The sequence below is a fragment of the Camelus dromedarius genome, chromosome 2 (genome assembly GCF_036321535.1).
Source record: "Camelus dromedarius isolate mCamDro1 chromosome 2, mCamDro1.pat, whole genome shotgun sequence".
Taxonomy (NCBI): domain Eukaryota; kingdom Metazoa; phylum Chordata; class Mammalia; order Artiodactyla; family Camelidae; genus Camelus; species Camelus dromedarius.
The window spans coordinates 117,856,607-117,881,694 of NC_087437.1; the positions used below are offsets into that span (position 1 = coordinate 117,856,607).

Genomic DNA, 25,088 nt, shown 5'->3' on the forward strand with positions numbered 1-25,088 from the left:
TCTTTTAAGTTTTTGCTCAAATGTCACCTTCTTCTGAGTCCTTCTCTGACCACCTTATTTTAAATGCAAATTACTCCCCACTGCTCTCTCACCCCCTACACCTGGCATGCCTTGACTCTTGTCCTTGGACATGGCTATGACCACAGCTTCCATGGAAGTCAGAAGTGGTCCTATCTGTGGGCAGCCAGAGAGCAAAGGATGTCCAAGCCAACCATGGGTTGGTGATCTGTGTATCGCTTGCATTAGCAGCCCCTATTTGTCCCCCAGAAGCTAACAAGGGGATGGCTCCAGTCCCCAGAACAGCAATTGAAACCTATTTCCTCCAGTGTAAATGACACACATTTGTTTAGCTATGGAGTTCTGGGAGCACAGGTGAGGTCCACCATGGTATTAAGCCCTGACTTTTTTTCCAATCCCTTTTAGACAAGAGACCATTTGTTCATGTAAAAGAAAAAAAAATCAGGAGACAGAATTGAATATCTTAGACTTTGTGTATCCAGACCCAAGGTCAAAAATGTAATAACATTATTTTTCAACAAAGATTGTTTCATTTCTGCAATAGCTGCCCTTAAACCACTGCAATTTACTTTGGAATTCTGCCGCCCCAGGATTAAATTGTTGCATCTCACAGAGGAACAGCCTGCGTACGTTTATTTATTTTATTTTTTTTCTCTTTTTTGGTGTGTGTCACACATAGGGGAGCTGCACTTACGCTCTTAGTGACTATTTGATTATGGGAAACACATTCCACAGTGTGGCTGAATTTTTCTTAAGAAACATCTTTATTACTTGCACAATTAAAATAATAATATACAATTTCCCCCTATTCTATTGAAAAATATTTTAAAACCAAGCATAATAACTGGTATTATTTTCATTGTTAAAAACAGGCAATACTATAAACTGCGGGAGGGCGCATAAGTGAAAACGATGATGACCAGCGGCCAATGCATACTGAAATCTATAGAAATTGATTATTCTTTGAGCCAGCAATTCTACTTATAGAAATTTATCCCCAGAAATAAAATGGACACATGTACAAAGATCAGTGAGACAGAAGTCACTGTGACATTTTTATAACTGAAAAACTGGAAGAATCAAACACAATATCCAGCAATAGAATTGGACACCCTTAGTTGCCTAGAGTCCATCCTCCCCTCTCACTTAGTGAAATAGCTTGTGTTGTAGTCATGATGTCCACAGGCTTAGCTGTAATACAGCCTGCAGACCACCCCTGGGCAGTGAGCAGAATAGATTTATGAGGTATTCTGGATAGATCCTTAGAGGGAACTGACTCTGTGTGCTCTTCCTCCTCCATGGAAATGCAGAAATGGTCATTGGACCTCAGTGGCCATTGACTGATGGTAGGAGATGCTTTTGAAGAGTGGCAGAGAGGAAGATGTAAACAGTGGGGGTCTCTGATGACTCGGGAGAAAAACTAATCCTGACCTATCTATACCCAGACTCCTCTTATGAGAAGGAATAAACCCTTGTAGCATTAGGTCACTGAACTCAGTCCTAATAAAGGCAAGAGAAGTTAGGCGTACTCATTGATATATGAATATAAACTCAACAGAGATATTAAAAAGTCATGCTGAACACCCATATTTGTTGTCATGGAAAGACATTCACAGTCCATTAACTGTAGAAAGAAGATTATAGGTCAGAAAGAATCATATGCTCACAATTTTTTAGAAAAACACAAAATTACATGCATATCTACAGATGTGTGTGTGTATATATACACACACACTTGCCGGGGTATGAACTTGAAAAACTAGATAAAATTGTTTACAGTATTTATCTTTGATTATCTCTAAGTGATGTTATTCAAGTGGAATTTTAACTTTTAAAAAATTTGCTGAAATTTCTAATTTTTCTTTAATGATTTTAAGTTGCATGCAAATTTCAAAGATAAAAAGGCTTCTATAATTTAATCTGCACATCAGTGATGGGAAGGAATAAAGTGTCTGTAACGCGCATAACAGTCAAAGGGTTATTTAATCTATGAGAAACACTTAGAAATAAATGAGACAGGGAGATAAGTGTACAAGTAGCATGAATATGAAATTCCCTAAAGGGGAAACAAAAGTGGCCCATAAAAAAGAATAAAACGTTTTAAACATCATTAGTAATCTAAATTTGTAAATTAAAATGGGAAGCATTTCACCCAACACATGGTCAAAATCATGGAAAAAAAGGCTACTATCTGGCGAGAATGCAAGAAACACACAGCCTCCTACTACTGGTCAGTGTGTCAATTGCCCTAATATTTTCCAGTGTGTCCTGATCCAGAGGAGATCAAGAACGTGGTCACAGTATTTATAGGAATTTGCCTCAAGAAAGTAATGACACATATGCACATTGATTAACACACAAGGACGCTCAGTGCTGCAGTGCTCGCAGCAGTGAGAAGCAGGAAGCACCCTAAGGGGGAGGGAACATCGCACAACAGCAAACATTAGAAATTATTTTGAAGAAGAAAAGTGTCACGGAAAATGTTTGTCATATCACATAGTCTCATTATATAAACTAAAATTAAATGTATGCTGTTTGTTTGCATGTAAGGCAACACAGGGGTACAAATGTGCCCCAAATAAAAAGTTTCATGGGCAGATACTTGCTTACTTGTCTAAATACTGGGGAAATAATTTTCCAAAGATGAGTAATTCTGACAATTTATACTGTGTCTCCAGATGTGTGGGCTTGCAGGGGTCTCCAAGCAGATCGTGGTTATCCAACATAGGCAGTCAAGGTAGAGCTTTCCCAGGTGCTGAAATAACATACATGAACCACCTGCCTTCCCTACGTGGTCTTTCCAGGGGTATGTTACACAGGACACTTCATGGTCTGAATGAAAACACTCAGGTGGGTTTCTAGGGGTGTATATGAGGGAAGGAGTGTGGCACATATCTACTTGCAAGAAACATCTCTGGAAAAAATGCTCATCTCATCCTTTAGAACATAACATACATTCGGTAGATACCAAGCAAATCAAGTAACTTAAACTCATACCTTTAGAGAATTTCCACACAATAGTGGGGACAGGATAACCCTCAGCTGAGCAATTGAGGATAACAGCTTTGCCATAAATCCCATCCTGGTCCCGTGGCTGAACCACGAACTTGGGAGGAACTGAAAAGAGAAAAATGTTACCAGTAATTCAGACAAGATTGTGACTTATTAAAGGTGTGATTTTAAGAAATCCAAGAATTATAATGAACATTAAAATATAGAGAATGCTTTACATATATGGAAAAATAAAACACAAGGTTTGTAATTTGGGATCAATTAAGGAAGGAACCTCAGTGCAGGTGATTTTTCTTATTTATATCAATGATCTTATGCAGCTGGAAGTTGCTTTGCACTGGGGAACACTGGACCCCTGAGTGTGGCAGTTTGACTAAAGCCAGGGAATATGGTATTCTGTCTTTGATTTGTGTGATGGAAGATCTTCAGGGATCCATTCTTGGGTGTGAAATGTTTAAAACACCTGATATCTTGTCTTCCTCTAACAAGAGATGAAGGGAGAATTACTAGGCCCTTTCTAAACACAAAAAGGAATAAACACGGTATTGCACTTTCCCAAAAACCTGATGAAGACACATACAACATTGTTCCTGATGTCAGTACCCTTCTAGGCCAAAAGAGGCCTATGGAGGCCAGCTGAAGTGAGGTACCACGATGGCTCTACAAAGCATGTATTTTTTTTTAAATCAAGTTAAGTAATTACTTATTTGGTGAGTTTTGTGAGGTACTGAAAATACCCCATCCCTACACAAAACAGACACATGCATTCTGTTTACAACATACCTGCCAAGAGAAAGCAAATGCTTTAAGTTATTGTGACTGTAAGAGTATTCAAGTCTTCTCTTAAAGAGAAGATATAGATTCTTCTAAGAAAGGCAGCATCTAAAAGTGTTAAAATCCCCAAGTATTTTCCAGCAGATCAGTGATTAATTATAGGATGGATATACAATGAGACATTCCCAAGACTATGTGACACGATATGGATTATGTCCACCATATATTAGATACTCAGCAAATGTGGGTGTTCTTCTCCTTCTCACAATTCCCAGTAAGACTAATCTTTTCTGTCTTGCAATTTCCAGAATTCTTCATTTTGAGGCAGAAATGTGGGCCTAGGTGCTACAGATATCTAGGAATTGGAGCCACCACATGAAGTGGACTGGGAGAAGGTTAGAGTCTACAATAGTTAGGCTCTTAGAAGTACGCTGAAATGCTATGAGCCATAGTCAACATCAATTTGCCTACAAAACAGCCAAGGAGGAGAAAACAATATCAAGACAAGAAACAGCTGGAGATGGAACTCTCTGCTGTGTCCCTGGAAGCAACAACAGAGTGATGACTAATAGCACAGAGACAAAGGCTAAACACCTGCGTTTGATCTTTTGCTCTTCAGCTTTGCTACTCTTAGCTGAATGATCTTGCACAAGTTATCAAATGTCTCTTGGCTTTGATTTCCTTATCTGAAAACTGGGGACTCATTTCACAGAACTGGTATGGGGATAAAATGAATCAAGATTATAACATTTCTCAGAACAGTGCCTGATAGATATTAAGTGTTGTTAAGAGTGTCGGTTAATTTAGTAAATGTAGGTATGTCCAGCTTTAACATATTAACAAACACAGTTTCCAACTCGCAAACTAAGTAATTTACACAGCCGAGGGGTTTTTTCAACATTGCTTAATTAGTAAGAAATTTTACCTCATTTATTTTGAGATGGTATTCTGAGACAAATGTCAATAAAATGCAAATATATTTAAAATAAGGTGATAAGGATTGTCTGTCTCATGGTGAGAAAATTATTCCTAGAAAAAAAATGCTGGAGATTTTCTAGAGCAGTCTTCTAGTAAAATTAATCAAACAACCTCAAGGATAGATTATAAAGTTTAAGACATCATGTCAGAATCAGTCTGTCCAGGGTGGAAGGTAAATATGCAGTCATCTGCATTCTGTGTCCATTTGACTCAAATTCTGTTAAGAACAAGGAATCTCTTGTCAAATGGGCAAGATAACTAACCTCTTGCATTCTCTCCTGCTGAATGTCTAATTATAATTGATCCACGATCCTTCCCGCAGTTTGGTTCTAATCCAAAGAAATGTTACTTAAAAACTGATCATAGATGTTTACACAGGAAATAATCATTGACAAATTATATATAAGGTAATTACAGATGGAAATATCCTATTAAAATTGAGAATTATCTGTCATATGCCCCTCTTTAATCTCCTTGTATTGGGTACTGGTTCTTCCTTGAAAATGTGTCACGTATCCTCAAACTCTCCTCAGTGCTGTGTCCTAGTCATGACAGGAAGGCAGAGTGGGTGGTGAAGTGCTACATGCCTTTTGTCCATCTAGTTTCAGCACTTCTAGCTTGGACAGCTCCACACATCTTGTCTGAGCATCAAGAACAGGAGTCTCTTTGTTGTCTCAGGGCCTTAAAGCAATGAATACTCACCCTTACAGGTGCAGCCCATTGGTGTGGGAGACTATCATCTACCAATGAGGGAGGGGCGTCAGGATAAATGCCCTGCCTCTCCATCCTCTAATCCTGTGGGACAATTCTGAGGTGTGTTCTATGCCTGCGCTGCTCAAACATCAGAGGGAATCTGAGTCACCTGAAGAGCTGATTAAAACCCAAATTGTTGAACTCTGTCCCCACAAATTTTGACTCTGGAGGTCTGAGATAAGATGCAAGATTCTGCCTTTCCCCATAAGCTCTCAGGTCATGCTGAGACCAACTTTGAGAATCATTGCTCTGTGTGATTCCTTGGAGGGTTCCCAGGAGGATCCTATCCTCACACTTTGCTTTCAGGGGAACTTAGCCTGAGACAAGGCCAAAACTGGCTCTTATCTGGCTTTCTGAAATAGCTTCCTAACTGGTCTACCTGCTGCTGACTGCCCTACTTGAATCCATTCTCCACACACTAGCCTGAAAGATCCTTCTAAGACACAAATTGCATAATATGACTTCACTGCTTAAAAATCATCAGTGCTGTCCCATTGTCCCTTGATACAATCCAAACCCTCACAGTATTCTGAAGGCTGTTTATGACTTGGGTTCTTGGTCTCCAGTATCATCTCTTGACATTCTCCTCTTGCAGGTTTTGTTCCAGACTGCCTATTCTCCAGTTCCCCCTGGGTCTTCACACATGCTTCTGCATTTCTTTGTTTAACATATAAATTATTATTTACATCTCCCCTCAAATTTCACTTAGTCTGGGACACCTTTTCAGATGCTGTGGACAAGACTTAGTGCCTCCACAGAATCCTGTGTTACTCTGTCATAGCCTTTACCACACTTGTTTGGTATTGTTGGTTTAAATGCCTGTCCCCCACATCCAGCTGTACACCCCAGGGCAAATAAGAATCATCCGTTTCTTGCAGACCATTGCACCCCAGCACACAGCACAGTGCTGAAACATATAAAGTATTCTGCAAATGTTTGTTGAATGGACAAATGAATAAAGGGATATTATTATTATAGTTTTAAAGAGTAAGAAATAGACCTTATCCAAGCAGCATGGCTCAATTAATAACTCAGATCAGAAGGACCTCAGTGCACAAAGTCTTTGAGTAGGATGGCTCCAAAAACACCGTATGATGGAAGAAAGCAGAGAGTACTATAGGAAAATTTTGGCCATTAAGATACAGAACAGGAGGTGGAAGGATGGAGAGCCACCAAGACTGTGACAACTTGGGCCAAAACTTATGATTGGACCCAAAGACTGAAGACTCTGTACTGTCTTGGTTATAATTCCCCAAAGTTGCAGGTTTCCTTTAAAAAAATTCTATTTTGGTTTCCTTTTATTTGCATAACACCTAATTTTTAGTGAACATAGCTACCAATATAGTTGGATTTCCAACAGTGAGGCTTTTCCAGTGGGGATGAGGGTGATTCAAGAGGTAAAAGGAATGGGTTCAACCAAACAATTAAGTCACATCCCCAAAAGGCAGTGTAGGCCTTGTTGCCATGCATTTCTCTGAACCACAGTTGGATGCACATCACTCCTGCCCTCCTAAAAAGAGTAATTTGAGATACATGTTTTAAAACACCCAAATCCTGTCATGGGACCCATGTGATTCGACAGTATTTGAAGTCCCAAAGGGATTCCTTTGAGGGAGAGCTGCCTGCCCATGATGCTTAAAATGAGGGTTGTTTAAAATACATGATCTTTGGCTTGGTCTGTTTCTTAAAGGAAAGAATTATTTTTGCTGTTTGTAAGGGAGATATAGTATGTTTATCCTAGGACAGGTATTTTTCAGTCTTAGGTGCAGACCGTTGTTTTATGTTTGGAATTCATGGCCTCTAAGTAGCTGTATATCTCTGAAGAATGGATGCAGGCTTCCCTAGCTGACAACAGGGACAGGGATTCAGTTTTACTGAATAAAACTCAAAGCTATTTGGTGTTGGCAGTGGATGGTGGGGGTGTTGTGTAGATAAATACTGCCATTTTCTGCTGGATGGCATTTAGTCAAGACAGTGACTAATCAAAGTCTAGGTAAGATTTAATTTATGACACTGGAAACTAAACTCCAATGGCTTCCCATCACACTCAGAATTGATGACTTAACTCCTGCCTTCAAACCTTCCCCTACTTTCCTACTGAGTGGTTTCTTGCTGTCCTTTGAATGCACAAAACTCACTCCTGACTCAGGGTCTTTGTTCTTGTTGGTTTCTGACTGTAACTCGCTTCCTATAGAGAGACCTGTGTTTCACCCCTTTTTGGTCAAGTCTCTTCTCAAAATTCTCTCTGGAAAGTCTTATCCTCCCCATCCTAACATGCCATCCCCTCATCGCTCACAATCCTCTTTCCAGGATTTACTTTTCACAGCACAGGTAGACACCTGACATCGTTTGTGTGTTATTCTCTCTCTTCCACTGGAATGTGAGTTTTACAGGGCGGGGACTTGGTCTCTCTGTGTCAGTCACCACTGTGCCCCCAGCACTCAGAACATCTATTACAAAATAGGTGCTTGGTAAATATTTGTTGGAAAAAGTGATCGGATGCATGAAGCAAAATGATAGCGTGAATATGGTATCAAAAACTGGACCCATAAACAGCAACAAGATAGCGGCCTCATATAATTTCTATTTTTCCTGCCAAGTAAAGGGCAAGTAGGGGCTTTTTAGATAGCATGTTTGTTTCTCTACGTGGCAGTTCATCATTAAAAGCCAGAAACAACAGACGCGTCAGAAGATACAAAGAAGTGTAAGAAAACTGACCTTTGGAATCACAGATAGGAAATCATAGTGTTGGCAGCTTTTCTCTCAGTGGTGCAGAGCCAATAATAGGAAGCAAAGGGCAGGTGCTTTTTGCCATTAAGTCCAGTACTTTCCCTCCAAATGGCTTCATCAATGCCAAGGTCACCCAACTGAGCAAGACATTAGGGTGATTATCAGTCCACCGCCAGTGCTTAAGCCCTGGGGCATGTATATAAGAGCTAATGGCATTTTATCTTTTAATTTCACTTATGATAACAGCAATTTATTTTAAATTAAGTCTTCATAAATCTTCCCAGTGACCCAAACTACCAAAAACGTGCTAAGCTTTACAATGGCCCAAAGTCATATGACTCTGGTATAAGAAATAACCAGGAACTGGGTCTCGAAATTCCATTTCAATCATACCCCCATTCTTCCCACACCTCAGCTTTAACCTCCATCTCCCACACACAAATTCTCCCCAACTGCTGTAGATTCTTCAAAAATATATTGTAATTTTACCTTTTTGACTGTGTTCCCAAGGCCATCATTCTAATTAATCGCCTGATACTTGGATTATCCTCAGCCTTTTCTATGTAATGTGTCCTCAATCATGTTCCAAAGTTATGTAGATGTGAGTAGATGTAGCAGGAAGGGAAAGACAGAAGGAGAAGAGCCGGGAAGAGAGTCACCATCCCCTGAGGGCTCATTATGTGTCAGGGGCTGTGATAAATAAATACATTATTTTATTTAACCCCCAGAAAACCTCTATTATCCTGCTTTAGGAATAAGAAAACAGAGGTAAACGTAAGTTAAGAAATTTACTCAAGGTCACACAGCTAATAGGTGTCAAATTGTGATAAGGATGCAATTAAAACAGAGAGGAGCGGGGAGCAGGGCAGAGGTCTGAGGAGTCGGGCCTGCAGGCCGGGGGCCTTTCCCTGGTGCCCGCATCTGCAGAGGCACAGCCCACTAACGGCTGCCAGGCTGGTCCCCTCACCCCAAGGCAATCAGCTCCAGGGCTTCTGGAGTTACCATCACTTCTGTAAAGCAGGTGCTTGTTCATGGCAACAAGCGTATGAGCTAATCGGACGATGGTATGGCTTTTATGTCTTATCTGGTGCTGTTTATCCCTCATTGACCCCAGAAAATATGCTTGAATGCCTCTGTCTTCCTTCTACTCATTTATTAAATGGAGAGGAAAGGGAGAGTCCTGCTACCAGCCAGGTGCTACGGACAAAGCAATCGTTACCTAATTCCATTTTCTCAGCAACTCCAAGAAGTAAGTCTCATTATTTCTATTTTACGTATGAGGAAACCAAGGCTAAGAGAAATTCAATCACAGTCCCAAAGTCATACAGAAAATGAACAAGTAGAAATGTGGACCTTGGTTTATTTACTGAAAGTTCCATGTTGCTGTGTTTTTAATTTTCTTTCTAAACCCTACTTACACATCAAGGCTGATGATGTACTCGCTCCTTCCATGAAATCTATCACACAATGAGCTCTCCCTGCTCAGAGTCTGTTTTACTCTTGTCATTAACAGTCTTATCACTTGGAGACTTTCCAACCACCCAGTTGTGACCATGCAACTTCAAGGTCTCAAAACTTCTTATTCTACTTCTGCTTTTCCCAAGCTACATCTCAGGCCAAAAACTTTAAAGCCTCTAAGAGGAAAACATTTCCCAATTCAAGTTAAAGGTTTAAATAACAACCCATATTCTCTAACACTGTTGCTATTTTCATGTGGGTTTTGTTTCCTCAACTATATCTTTGCATTTTTTCCCATGAATAAAAGGACAGATTATGTCCCAAAGGTAGTAAATCTACAGTTTGCAATACGGAATGCACTTTATTCTAAAAGACAATAATAGATGATAAGATCTTTCATTTTACCTAAAGATCTATATTTAGCTTTTTCAGAATGTGATCTAGCTAAAGTGGTGGTAAAATTCGACTACTTGACCATTCAAATTAAAACTTACAATTCTGAGAGTAGCTGCCTGATCTCTACCTATCAGAGAAAAAGAGGCTGTCACCCGTCACCCACAGCGGGCACTAGTCCCCCAGGGAGAAAGACCCCTGGCCCAATCATTATGTACTAAAGGCAGAGGGGAAACAGATGAGACGGGAAGATATTCCACAACTGGAGCAACTCCCTACTCCAACACCCAGCACAGACCTTGGCCAGCTGCTCTTGGATGTCTGTCCTCAAGACTTTTCACACATTCCCCTTGCACAACTGGCCATTAGATCCTGCGCAGTATCTTCTGATTTTGCCCATCCTTGCCATCCCTACTAGGACCACCTTAGCTCCGATCACCACCACTTCTCATGTGGACTAAAAAGACGTCCCTTCAGGCTTTTGTGCTTCTGGTCTCATTTTATTCCAATGCATGATGTGTCCTGCGATGGACCATATGATTTTTCTGCTTTAGATCACTTCATTCTTCATTTCTTTCCTAGGACAGAAAACCTTCAAGATGTGGACCAGAGTTAGCTCCGAAGTCTCATCCTTCCTCATTTTGCTCCCTAGCCACACCATTCCATCAGACACAGGGAAATAAACGTATCTGCTCTGTCAAGCCTTCCTACCATTGCAGGTAATAGATCTTCTTCCAGGAATGTGTTATCTTCCTTTTTCTCTTCTTAACTATTTGCTGTATTTTCCAGTCCTTCAGGATCCTTCCCTCCCTTCCTGAATCTGCCTCACTCCCACTGGAGCAGGAGTTCTCAACGGGAGGAAATGAGCTTTTCTCATCTCAGCAACCACCCCGAGGACCGCCAGTTAGGAGTATGTGCTAAATACTTTGTTGCTTCATGATAGAACAAGGGAAAGATGAAGTAATGAAGGACAGAACAAATGCAGTGTTTTGGGAGTGGGGTTAAAGATTATATTTGTATCTACCCACTGATGCTTTGAAGAGGTAATGCTTAGTAATTTTTTTTTCTTTTGCAGGCAAGTAAAACACAAGAAAACATCAAACTCATGGGATTGGGAAGTTTCTGAAAAAACAAGCAAAATAAAATGCTACAGATAAGGACTTTAAAATAGAGAACACTTCATTAGAGAGTTAAGACTGTCTTGTAACCTTTATTTAATTAACTCATTTTAGCCATTGCCATGCCAACTGTAATTAGACGTAGGCTCAAAGAAAGCTGCCTTGACTTTATTAAGGTGAATTTAAAGGTGATTGATTTTCTGAAATCAGAATGATGATCCATTATGGTATTTTTACAACATGAGCTCAAGAATTGGGCCAGGTTTAAATTTTAATCCGATGAATCATAAACCCATCTCCACTGCAGCATGGATTAAGGGAAGCTGTATACCTCATGTGCCTTATTTATGTTATTAAATAGAATTAACAAATAGATACATTTACCTAAAGTCATGCTGAAACTAGAATATTTTCCATATGTATTATAAAATACGATACAGCCTGTGAGGGAGGAGTGCAAATAAGAGCCTTTAATTTTAAGTCACTGAGCATTAATGCCAGAAGCAAAGCTCCTATTTACTGAGATCAGCCACTAACCTATGACACCTACACCTTTCATACAATTCCTTTCAAAACATAGTTTAGCTTTTGGTAAATGATGTCTCCTCTGCTGGTAGGAAAGTTAGTATTTTGCAAAGCAAATTATTTCATTATTTCATTTTTGAAGGGTTTTGAACATTAGAAAATTTATATTTAAAAATTTTAAAAACTAGAGGGGGAAGCAAGATGCTGGAGTAGAAGGACACTTGTAGCTCACTCTCCCCCACAAATACACCAAAACTCACATCTACAGACCTACTCAGCCAACCAGAGCACCTGCCGAACTCCGACATAACATCACTCTCTTTGAAAGACAAAGATGCCAAAAATCTGGTAGGAGAAAAGGAAAAAAGAAAGAAGAAAAAGCAAAACAGTGTGAGACTGATCCCACGGGGAGGGAGCAGCAAAGGAGGACTGGCGCTCGTTCACTGGGTCTCCCCTCTCTGACGGAGAGGCCAGCGGGGCGAAGGGGGATCCTCCAAGGCTCAGATCAGTCCCGAGCACCCCTTGACCAACAAAACTAAGTTGAACGGCACAAAGGGTCCCAATGACACCCAGCCCGAGATGCGAGCCAGCAGCTGGGGCCAGGACAGGCTGCCCGAGCTGGGCGGAGGTTGGGGCGGCTGCACTGAGGCAGCCCCAGGGGACTGCAGGGTGCTGCGCGCCGTGGCTGGGAGGGGATACCGAGCAAAACAACCTCAGTTCCCTATAAATTGCGAAAAAAGCAAAGCAACATGGCTTGTGTGCCCTGGGGGAAGGGGCACTGTAGCCTTTGTCTCCTCAGACCTGCACCGCCATTACTGGTGCTTCTAGCGAGAAGAGAGATGGGGCACAGCCAGAGCTGCCATCTCCTCCTGTGCGCACGCCTGGGCAGGGGCAGGGCCAAGACCTGAATCCGCACCCAGGGGCTCCGCAACCTCCTAGGCAGGACTGAGACTTGTTTACAGCCCAAGGCAGATAGGATCTTTCTGCCCTGGCACCTCAGAGAACTCGTGCTGCCAAGACAAACAAGGAGCTGAGATTTGGCACGGAGCAGGGGTGGAGCTGTTCCGCGGTCTTCCCCAAGCCCACCTCTGGAGCACTGACGCAAAGCAGAGTGGGAAGCTGCACAGAGCAGCAGAGCAACAGGCGCCGGGAGAGGGCAGGCGGCCACCCACCTTCCTGGCAGGAATGCAGCACATGATCCCGGTCCTGGGAGGGGGCATGATCCACCCACCTGCCTCGTCAGAGCACAGCATCTGACTGTGGCATCTGGAGGGGGAGTGACACACCCGCCCACCGGGTAAGAGCTCAGTACCTGACCCAGTGTTGGGAGGGGGCATGATCTGTTAGCTGACAGCCACTGAGAGCAGTACACACAAGGGTGCCAACAAAGGGCCTCTGGAAACAGCAAGCTCAGTTCGTGAAACAGGGCAAAGACACAAAGACCTCTTGATAAAATCATTAAGAGCACATCGTCTCCAGGAGAACTAGATAACTGATACTCCTTAAGCCACAGTGCCAGAGATATGAGCAATATGAAGAAGCAGAGGAATCACTCCCAATTAAAAGAGCAAGAGAAATCCCCTGAAAGCACGATTAAGGAAATAGACATTGATGGCCTACTAGATCAAGATTTCAAAAAAGAAGTGATAAAAGTACTGAAGGAACTAAAAGAAACAGTATTTAGAGATATAAAATATGTCAAAATGAAGTTGAAGCTATAAACAAGAGCCAAGTAGAATGAGTAAACTCATTTGCTGAGATAAGAGCTGACCTAAAGGCTGTACAAAGCAGGCTAGATAATGCAGAAGAACGAATAAGTGACCTAGAAGACAGGACAACAGAAAGCACCCAATCAGAACAACTGAGGGAAAAACAAATAAAAAACAATGAAAATGATATAAGGGACCTATGGGATAATATAAAGTGTGCCAATCTATGCGTAACAGGGGTTCCAGAAGGGGAAGAAAGAACAAAGGGGATTGAAAAGGTATTGGAAGAAATCATAACTGAAAACTTCCCAAACCTAAAGAAAGAATCAGATATCCAAGTACAGGAGGCTCAGAGGGTCCCAAACAGGAAGAACCCAGACAGACCCACCCCAAGACATATCATAATCAAGATGGCCAGAGTCAAGGATAAAGAAATGATCCTAAAGGCAGCAAGAGAAAAACAAAGAGTGAGTTACAAGGGAACCCCCATAAGGCGCTCAGCTGATTTCTCTACACAAACACTACAGGCCAGAAAGGAGTGGCAAGATACATTCAAAGTCCTGAATGAAAAAATGATGCAGCCTAGGATACTCTATCCAGCAAAGCTATCCTTTAGAATAGAAGGAGAGATAAAGAACTTCACAGACAAGCAAAAACTAAAAGAGTTTAGCAACACTAAACCCATGCTAAAAAAATATTGACAGGTCTACTCTAAATAGAAAAGCAGCAGGATGCTACAAAAATGAGAAACTCATAACTGGAAAGGTGGTAACTACCATGAATTCCAAATAGAATAAACACAAAATTGTAAAAGAAGACATCTAAATCATTAAGAGTGGGAGAGGGAAGCAAGGAAAGCCACTGTGGAAAACAGTATGGAGATTCCTCAAAAGACTAGGAACTGACTTACCATGTGACCCAGGAATCCCACTCCTGGGCATATATCCAGAAGGAACCCTACTTCAAAATGACACCTGCATCCCAATGTTAATAGTAGCACTATTTACAATAGCCAAGACATGGAAACAGCTTAAATGTCCATCAGCAGATGACCGGATGAAGAAGGAGTGCTACATTTATACAATAGAATACTAGTCAGCCACAAAAACCAACAACATAATGCCATTTGCAGCAACATGGATGTCCCTGGAGAATGTCATTCTAAGTGAAGTAAGCCAGAAAGAGAAAAATACCATATGAGATCGCTTATATGAGGAATCTAAAAAAACAAAGCAAAACATAAATATAAAACAGAAACAAACTCATACACATAGAATACAAACTTGTGGTTGCCAAGGGGGCGGGGGATGGGAAGGGACAGACTGGGATTTTAAAATGCAGAATAGACAAACAAGATTATACTGTATAGCACAGGGAAATACATACAAGATCTTGTGGTAGCTCATAGTGGAAAAAAAATGTGACAATGAATATATATATGTTCATGTATAACTGAAAAATTGTGCTCTACACTAGAATTTGACACAACATTGTAAAATGACTATTACTCAATAAATATAAAAATTTTTTTTTAATTTTTAAATTTTAAAAACTGAGATGAAATTTATATATAGTAATATGCACAGGCTTTAAGTGTACAGTTTGATAGGTTTTGCACAAATCTGTGAAACCCACACCATTATTAAGATTTAGAATATTTCTATACTCCCAGAAAGTTTCCTCATGTCCACTCCTTATCAATTGCCCATCTCCCTTTGCAGTAGCAACTACTATTCAGATTTGTACATTCATTAAATAGTTTCCTATTTTATTCTTACAAAGAGAATCTTAGAATATGTTACTCTTTTTGCTCCGGCTTCTTTTACTCAGCATTCATGAATGTTCTGGGTATTTCAGCAGTCTGTTCTATTTACATTTAAAGTAATTCTTGATAGGTAAAAATTTACCCTTGCCATTATCAAAATGTTTTTTGTTTGTTTTGTTCTCTTGTCTCTCTTTTCCTCTCTGTCTTCCTTTTTTCTGTTTTTTTTTTCTGTATTGATACACTTCAATTCCTTTCTTTTTTTCCTTTGTGCATTGGTAAATTTCATAACATTTTTCTGTACATATCTATGCCCTCAGCAAATGTAAGTACATTTATGCCTACCATTAAAAATGTTATCCCTTATTTCTTTTTCTTGCCAAGTGCAAAGGCTATGACCTTGAGAACAATGCTGAATAGAAATGTTGAGAGCAGACATGCTTATCTTGCTCATAAACATGAGGATAAAAAGTATAAGACACTATGGTTCTTCATAGGTATCTTTTATTATATTGAGACTGTTAACCTTCTATTACTTGCTTGAGAGTTTGTTTTTTCTTTTTTAATCAGGGATAGATGTTGAATTCTGGAAAATTCTTTTCATCTATTTTATTCATGTTTGTGACTTTTCTACTTTATTGTGTTAGTATGGTGATTTCTACTGATTAATTTTTAAATATTACACCAAAATGGCAATCTGATGATAAAGCCCACTTTCTCACTATATGCTATCCTCTGATTATAGTGCTAATTTAATATGTTAGTATGTTAAAGTTTTTGCATCTATATTTATGAGAAACATGTATAAATTTGTATAAATTTTTCTGGGTAATGTCTTCGCAACTTTTTATATTAGAGTTATGTTGTATCATAAACCAATTTGGGAACTCTTCCTTATCCTTTATCTGAAGGAATTTGTAGATGAGTGTTATTATTTCTTCTTAAACGTCTGTTAGGATTTATCAATGAAGCTATCTTGACTTTCAGTTTTCTTATGACAGATGTAGGGCTATTCTGATTTTCTCTTTTATCTCATGTCCATTTTGATAAGTTGTATCATTCAAATCATTGACCGTTTGATCTAAATTATGAAATATATTGGCATAAAATTCTCCAAAGTATTTCTTTATTATCCTTTTAATTAATGTATGCAGAAACTATAGTAATGTTTGTCTTTGTATTAGTTTTCTATGGATGCTGCAATAAATTAAAATAAAATTCACACAAATTATTGTCTTACTGTTTGGGTGATCAGACATCTACATACGTATTCTGCAGTTGTTGGGTATAACATGCTCTAAACATCAATTAAGTTACATTGGTTGATAGTGTTCTTTAAATCTTCCCCATTCTTACTGATTTGCTGTCTCCTTGCTCTACCAAATACTGAGGAAGGACTGTTTAAAACCCAACTGTTACTGATGATTACCAGAATTTGTATCATGTGTTTCGACTTCTGCTATTAGGTGCATACATATTTAGGTTTTTATGTCTTTCTGATGAACTTACCATTTTATTATTATAACAAATCCTTATTTGCTTTTAGTAATATTCCTTGTTAAAAGATTTATTTCATCTAATACTAACACATCCAATCAAGATTCTTTGATTGGTGTTTTATATCATTTTACTTGAAATTTTTTATATCTTTATATTTGAAGTATAGCAGCAGATACTTGAATCTTGCTTTTAGATTGTCAGTCTTTGCTTTTCAATTGGTATATTTAGTCCATTTATAATTAATGCAGGTATTGATATGGTTATGTTTACTTTTTCCATCTACTTATTTCTTTTACATTTTTTTCCAACTCTTGTTACCTGTTCTCTTCTTTCCTATAGTCTGTTTAATTGAGCAATTTTAATGTTCTTTTATCTGTTCTGTATAATAGCTATGCCTATTTGTTTCATTTTTGATCAGTGCTCAAGAATTTACACTGTACATACTTAATTAACAAAATCTATGTTCAAATAATATTATACCACGTTATGTATAATGTAGGAAGAATTTTGGAATAGTAAAATTCCATTTTCTTTCTTCCTGTACCTTCTGTTATTATTATTTGTATATTTTATTTTCATGTTATAAATCCCACAATAAATTATTACTATTTAAACATCTAAATATTTTCAAAGGAAATAAAATGTCTTTTATCTTAGCCATAAATTTATCACATCTAGAGATCTTCATTCTTCTTGACTATCAAAATTTCTGTCTGGAATTGTTTCTTTTAGTGCAAGAAAATTCTTCAATATTTATTGTATTGAGCTTTCATTAGTAATTAATTCTCGCAACCTTTGCTTGTCCCAAAATGCCTTATTTATCCTTTATTTTTGAAGAATTTTTTCCTGATTATAGAATCCTAGGTTGGCAGTTTGTTTCCTCTGCCATCTCCTCCTTTTAGCCCTTTAAAAATACTGTTCCATTCTCTTCTGGCTTGAATTGTTTTGGACGCCTAGTCTGAAGTTTTCTTCCCTGGTTCCCTTGTATGTAATGAGTCTAATTTCTCTGGCTGCTTTTAATATTTTATCATTAGTTTTTAACAATTTGATTATGATGTGCTATGGCATGGTTTTTCTTCATGCTTTTTTCCCTTGGGTTTCATTAATCATTTAGATCTGTAGATTAATATTTTTCATCACATTTGAAAGTTTTCAAGTCATTATTACTTAGATATGTTTTTTCCTGCCCTTTTTCTGAGACTATAACTATATTTATATCAGACTCTTGACATTTCTCCAAGTTCACTGAGGCATTGCTTACCATTTTCAGTCTGCAAAAAAAAAATATATATATATATATATTTCTCTTGCCCTCTTTTCAAGTTCAGTTATCCTTTGTTCTGTAGTGTCCAATATCTAACTAAATATATCCAGCTAATTTTTCATTTCAGATTGTGTTTTTTTCAGATCTATAGTTTCCTTCTGGTTCTTTTGAAAAAAAGTGTTTTACACTTCTCTCCTTGCATTCCCTATGTATTCACTTATTGCACACATCTTTTCATTTGAATTTCTGAAAATGTTTATGAAAGCTACTTTAAAGCCTTGCCTGCTAATTCCAACATCTGTGTCTCCATTAATCAGTTTCTTTTATTTTTTTTCCTTTTATTTATGGCTCATATTTTCCTGTTTTTTCTCATACCCAGTAATTATGTGCAAAGCATTGTGTATATGCTATGATATTGAGAGTCTGTGTTTTGTTGTCTTCCGTTTAAGAGTGCTGAATATTCTTCTTGCAGAAAATTAATTTACTGGTGAAGAAGTTTTATTCTGTCAAGGTGACCTTTGCGTTTTTTATTAGGGCTGATCTAGAGTAGCTCTTATTCCAGGACTAGATTTGGCCTTCTTCTATAGTGTGACCTCTCCAAAATTTCAACTGAATTCTCCATGTGTTCTCTACTCTGGCTAGTCAGAACTCCAACATTTCTCAACACTGTGCAACTTCTGGAGTCTTTATTCATCTCACATACTCTTGGCAGTTGTTCTCTGCTAGATTTCATAGCATCTCATCCTATGTACATGAAGTGTGGTATTCAGCTAAAGACTCAAAGGGAGCCTTACACAGATTTTTTTTAGAAATATTTCTTTGAACAGCTCCCTACTCTCTAGCACTCTGCCCTTCAATATCCAGGGCCTCAAAAGTTCTTTCTATCTTTGGTTTTCTTCACCAAAAATATCACTATTATCCATTTGGGCTCTGCATCCCTGTACTGTGGTTTGGAAAGTGCACCAGGAAGAAACCTGGGGTGAATTTGGAGCTTAACTCAAACACACCTTTCCTCTCAAAGATCACAGCTCCCTGTTTCACTGCCTGAAATGGTTACTTTATAAATTTTTGTCCAGTTTTATAATCATTTATGGTAGGAGAATAAATCCATTATATGTTACTCTCTGATGACCCCATTCAATAAATTTTAAATTTATCTTTTAAGTTACTTGACCCAAATCTGTCTCCCTGAAATTTCCTGCCATTTCTGTTGGTTCTAACTTCTGGAGACCTAACATGGTTATTACTATTCTAAACTAGTGTAGTGGACTTAATCCACCGGTGCAAAGAACCCAATTCACTAACTCAAGGACTCGGGTCCTATAATTCTCTCTTTATCCTGATACATTTTTTCCCTGTCTATTGGCTCATTCCCATCAGTGTGTAAGCTTCTTTTGTCTCATGTCCATCTCTAATTTCCTGTCCATTTTTCTTCCTCCTGTCATTGCAACATTCCCGAAAATGTAAAAATAGTCATATTTTATTCAGTTTCCACACATTCATTTACCTCCCTTTCTTTCCTCAAGCCCACTAATCAGGCATTCACTGCAGCCACGCCACTCTGCAAGTTCACAAACAATATCCTTCTTCCTAAAACTCTGACCAATTCTTGATTTTCCTCTTTTTCTACTTTCAGTGGGACTTGATATACTTTATTACCTATCTTCCTTGCTATATTTCCCGTTTTGCTTTCAGGGGCCCAGAGTCCACTGGATTTTTTCTTACTTCACTGGCTTCTCCTTCTCCCTGTTTCCTTTGCTGACTCCTCCTCTTATTCTGAAATTTTAAATTTTGAAATGCCTTAGGTCTAGACCCTCTTGTTTCTTCCATATCATTGTTTCCCTTGGGACAACTGCTACTTTTTGCATCTTCTCCACTTGCACTGAAGACACTTTCACATTTACCTTATTAGGCAAAATATGTGCTTCAGTTAAGGATTCCTCTTTCTCTCACTTGCTACATTCACCTTATACACTTTTTGTTTGCTTTGCCTCCAAAACAGTATTTTATATTCAACTGTTTCTCATTACCTTGACCATGACCACCCTCATTCAAGGCACTATTTATCTTGCCTCAATTTCTGAAATAGCCTCTTACTCACTATCCTTGCTTTCTGGACAGCTGCTAGTGTGATAATTAAAAACATAAATCAGGCCTCGTTAAAGGTACAAATGGCCTCTCTTTGCATTTAGAAAAAAAAATCCAGACTTCTAAAATAGCTGCATATTCAAATTATGCAGGGTGCTTAGACTTAAACTTAGCTGCATATTAGATTCAACTTGGGGAAATTCCTGGTACCTGGGTCTCACCTCTAAAGATGTTTATTTAATTGAACTTCAACCTGGACATCAAGAATTTTTTAAAGCTCCCCACATAATTCTAATGTGTGACAAAACTTGAGAACCACTAACAGGGGAGTTTTGAATTGAAAAAAAAAAACGCCCCAGAGATCTGGGAGATAGATCTATACTCAAAGATTAGGATTTAACTTGGCCTAGTTAGGACCAGAAAATAGTCATCAATGTTTTCATAAATCTCTCAGGAGATCTTATGGTGAAGTCCAGATCAAGAACCGCTGCCCCACATCATCTTGCCCTTGACTCCTTATCTAGTCACTGACCTGCTTGTGAAGCACATTTTCTTTCTCGGGACTATATTAGCTACCTAGTGATTTAACATTAATTTCATAGACGCTTACTTAACAGATTTGAAGAACAACATGGACACAAACTGCATCATCCTGAATGGCCAGGCTCAATTTCAGTTCAACTGACCTTTCTCTCAGTCAAAAAAGCCTGGTTGCCTTTCCTGCCAAAGCAAGAGATTCAAAGAATATCCAAGGGTATTTTTATCTAGTATTTCTGTTCTCTGACCTGGATCCTTCAGAGCAGATTATGTAGGGAACAGGCTGATGCACTCCCTGCTTTGCCCTTCACAGATGATAGTCAGAGTCAATTCTTATGAGAAAACCCTTGGGAAGCAGTACCAAATTGGCTTCCATCTTTATTTATCTTCAAAAATGGGGAAAAAATTCATGCATCCCAATTATTATCAGCATAAAGCCATTTCTGCCTTTAGTTTGTGTCTATCTTTCTTACTTACTCACTCAGGGAAAATCTCTTCCACAAATACAAAGTTGCTGTCTTCATGTAAATTCTAAACATGCTTTGCTTTCTTTTGTTGGCAAATAGACAAAATGGGGATTCCTTTTCAGCCAGAAAGGTAGGAGAGGTATCATGGAGACAAGGTGGAAGGACCGAGGAAAGGCATGGGAATCTACTGCTCAAGAAAGAGTCTGCTCAGACAAATGGACTATCCTGAAAGCCATGAAAATCATTCCCTCCTGACAATTACAATAAGAGCCCAATATTCAAGAACTTTAAAAGGCAAATAATCAACATTAATATAAACCTTTAATTTCATCCAGTTACTTTTGCAATGTGGATGAATATTGTGCTGGTGGATGAATGCACACAGTTCTTGGAGAATCATAAAATCACAGAATATCCATGCTCAACGCTCAACGGACTTTGTAGAACACTAGCTGCTCATGTTGCAAATGGTAAGTGTGAACCTTAGAGGGCGTCTGGCGACCTGGACTGGGATTTGCAGTAAGACGGCTGCTTACATTTTAGGTGCGCTGTGAGCAAGCCCTGATAAAGTTCTCTGCAAGTTAAACTACCTTATCTTAATTTTTTCATAAATATTACCACACTTTGCTTAATTTATTAAGTATTATTTATTAAACATCCTCCCAAAATGATGAGAGATTTAATGCTCAATAGAAGAGAGGAAGTAAGAAAACTGTATTTCTAAAACTGAAACAAAAAATATAAAAAGCTACTATTTTTTGACATTAGAAAATGTGATATATGGCTTTGAGAAATATTTTTAAAAGTCATCAATCTAAATAATAATATAAAAAGTGCTATCTAAAATAAATACAACACAGCAACAGCTCATGGACTTTCGTCCTCAAAAAACATTGAGTTAATGTAGGGACGCTCTATTTCATGAATTAAATCCAATGACCCCCACATCTTCATTCACACATTTCTCTAATTTTTGGAAGCTTCATACTTTAGGTAAATAAAACCTGGCTTGGAGTTTAGGGGAGTCCATAGTTGGTATCTATAGCTGTGTGTGTGTGTGTGTGTGTGTGTGTGTGTGTGTGTGTGTGTGTGTGTGTGTGTGTGTGTGTGTGTGTGTGTGTGTGTGTGTGTGTGTGTGTGTGTTTTAAGTGGAATGACAGCAAATTTTGTGAATTCTGGTTATTTTCAAATTTCAAGCAAACACCATCGGTGAGTGCTGTTGAATCTGCTGCATAGATGCCAGGCTTCCTCAGTCATTCCTTACCTCTTACAATTAGCTGGCTTTGGTGTTCCACAGCCGCTGCCTCGTTTCGGGCTATGCAGGTGTAATTCCCATTGTGCATCAGGGAGAGATTGGAAATCCTTAAGGAGCTCGTGAAGTCGATGTTGTCAATGGTCACCCCGAGGCTCGCTGGGATTGGCCGGCCATCCTTCTGCCAGGTGATCGTGATGGGTAGGTCCCCTGAGACCACGACACACGGGATGAAGACCCGCTGTCCGATGGAGAATCTTGGAAACTCAAAAGGTTGGATAAAAGGTGGGACTGAAAGGAAAGAAAAGAAAAAGTAATCAAAGGGAGATGACAAGGAACTGTGTAACATCCTACACTCTCCTCCCCTTAACCCTTTTGCATGACACTGAAGGGTAATACAATCACTGCTACAGCGTGTAAGTATCTGAACTAGTAGAAGATGTAAAACTGCTCTCTTCTTATTTGAATTTTCTCATTGATCTAAATGAAAAGTGTGGCTTGATTTGTACTTCAGCAAATATGCTTAATCTAATTTATTTTGATAAATTAACACAATAATCATTTCAGATTCTGTACTTTTCAGTGTAAATACTGTGAAAGAGGGATTGGGTTTGGTTTCCTCTTGGAAGTTTTAAAACTATGTGTATGAGAGACTTCCTTCCTGCTTTGCTAATATTAGCACTACAATTCCTGTTCCCCCTTCAATCCATCCCATGTCTTGTTAATTGGTGTATATACTTTAAGCTTATTGAAGAAGGAGAAATTCCAGTTTTACTGTTAAACATTTTTTAATACTCAATGCCCAACTAATAGCAAATGTTAATTTAAAAGATTGACATTAGGACAATTGCATCTTTACTCTGCATCCCTCAATTTTACACATTCCTTGTACATGACCTTAAAGTATGAACTGGTCTATTACCAGTTTGCTGAGTTGTTAAGATGTGTTGCTACTGAGGACAAGGTTATAGCCTTCAGTCCGGCCAGCCATGGACACAGCCAAGCTCAATCTGGAAAGCTCTTTCCTGATTCAATCTCCCTAAAAAACTCCTATTTATCCTTCTTGCCTCAGGACCATTCTTCCTCAGCAACTTCCTAGACGGCCTCACAGGGTATCAGCATCATAAAGTGGTCAAAATGGAGCCAGTGGTGCCCACTCTGAATCCTATTTTGGTTCCTTGTGAGTCATGGGCTCATGGGCAAGTTGTCAGTATGCTCTTCCAATCAGCATCTCAGAGTAGTAATTCATAGATTATTAAATTATTAAGACCATAATAGCTTAATATAAACCAGTTATTTTAGTAGGTGATTTTACAGGATGAAGTTATTAAATAGCAGGGTGTCTGCAGACTTTATTCATTAAATCAACTGTAATCTCATTTAATGATCAGCTCAGGGGAGTGTTAGGGATCCAGCTGAGAAACAACTGAATGAAAACCATTCACTCACTCATTCATTCATTCATTCACTCAAGAAGTGCTTGCTGAGCACCCGGGATGTGCTTGACCACACTGTCTGTGCTGGACAGACAGCAGTGAACACAGTATACCATCTCTACCCACTGGGGCCGTCATGCACAGTCATAGGCAGCGGACATCAACAAAGTAAAGCAGCGGCTATTCTGTTATTCAATACTATGACTACTACTATATGCTTTTAAAATAAGTTGGAAGCTCTATCTCTGAATTGCAAATACAGCCAGAGTAATTGGGCAGGTGGCTCATCAGGTCTCATCAGAGAAACAAGCAGGCAAACAAACCACTGAAGGTACAGACAAGCATATTCAACGTCAAAACTGCTGGGGGTCATCAGTGAAAAGTCAGAACTCCGGGTGTGCAGGAAGCTGATCTTATGCGAAGAGAAAAAGATCTCAGGATGAGGGTCTACGTGATGCTTAACACCAAAGAGTCAGTGACACTTCAGAAATGTGGGTAACATGAGTTTTGTTTTTGTTTTCTTTTTTAACTGATTCCTCTGCAGCTAACTCTTGCCTCTGTTCTTGTAAAATTGAGACCTTCCTCTATCTTGTAACTTTCTTCTACTGTAAGGAGACATTCTTATATTTAATAATCATGGACAGCCGACATCCTGCCCAGATCATGCTGGACTGCAGTGTCTGTTCACAGTTGCCATCAGATGCGGAAAGTGCCGCTGTAGCAAAAGTGCTTGTGTTTCTCTAAATCTTGCCCCAAGTGTCACAGATGTTCACTCCATCTGTAAATATTAACACTTAATAAATTGCCATTTTTTAAAAATGAACTACATTTCATCTTCTTTGGTTTCTTACACACAGAAACCTATTGTGAGTCTACTCAGACTCGGCACCCACTGCTGGCTTGGTGCTGCTCCTTATCTGATTTACAGATCATTTTTCTAGTTAGAACTTTGGGGCCAGATGCCTTGGGTTTAAGTCCAGCTGTGCCACTGGCTAAAGTCGTTAACACATCTCTGTGCCTCAGTTTCCACTCCCAGGAGTGTCGCTGTGAGCAGTGAGTGAGTTAGCACAGGGGTTCACAAACCTTCACATGCACCTGAATCAGTTGTTGAGCACTGATTCTATTTCATAAGGAAGTAGAGGGGAAAAAACATAACAGTCAAGTGAAACATTATTGGGCCAGGGAGAGCACTCAATTTCTCTTATAATAGGGAGAAGGAAGAAATACATAAGGACTTACTTTCTATTCCCCAGATCAAGAAAGAAAAGCAAGACATAGCACATTTTGATCTGTTTAATAAGAAAACAACATGGA

At 39.0% G+C, this 25,088-nt stretch overlaps 1 protein-coding gene across 1 annotated transcript in view; it reads right to left on the reverse strand.

Moving 5' to 3' along the window:
* The window catches only part of DSCAM (DS cell adhesion molecule), a 664,041-nt gene that overhangs the window by 203,657 nt on the left and 435,296 nt on the right, over positions 1 to 25,088 (reverse strand). The window contains exons 10-11 of the mRNA XM_064477198.1: positions 22,351 to 22,629; positions 3,016 to 3,135 (exon numbers count right to left, since the gene is read on the reverse strand). Coding sequence (XP_064333268.1) covers positions 3,016 to 3,135; positions 22,351 to 22,629 — 399 coding nt within the window. The remainder of the gene's footprint in view (positions 1 to 3,015; positions 3,136 to 22,350; positions 22,630 to 25,088) is intronic.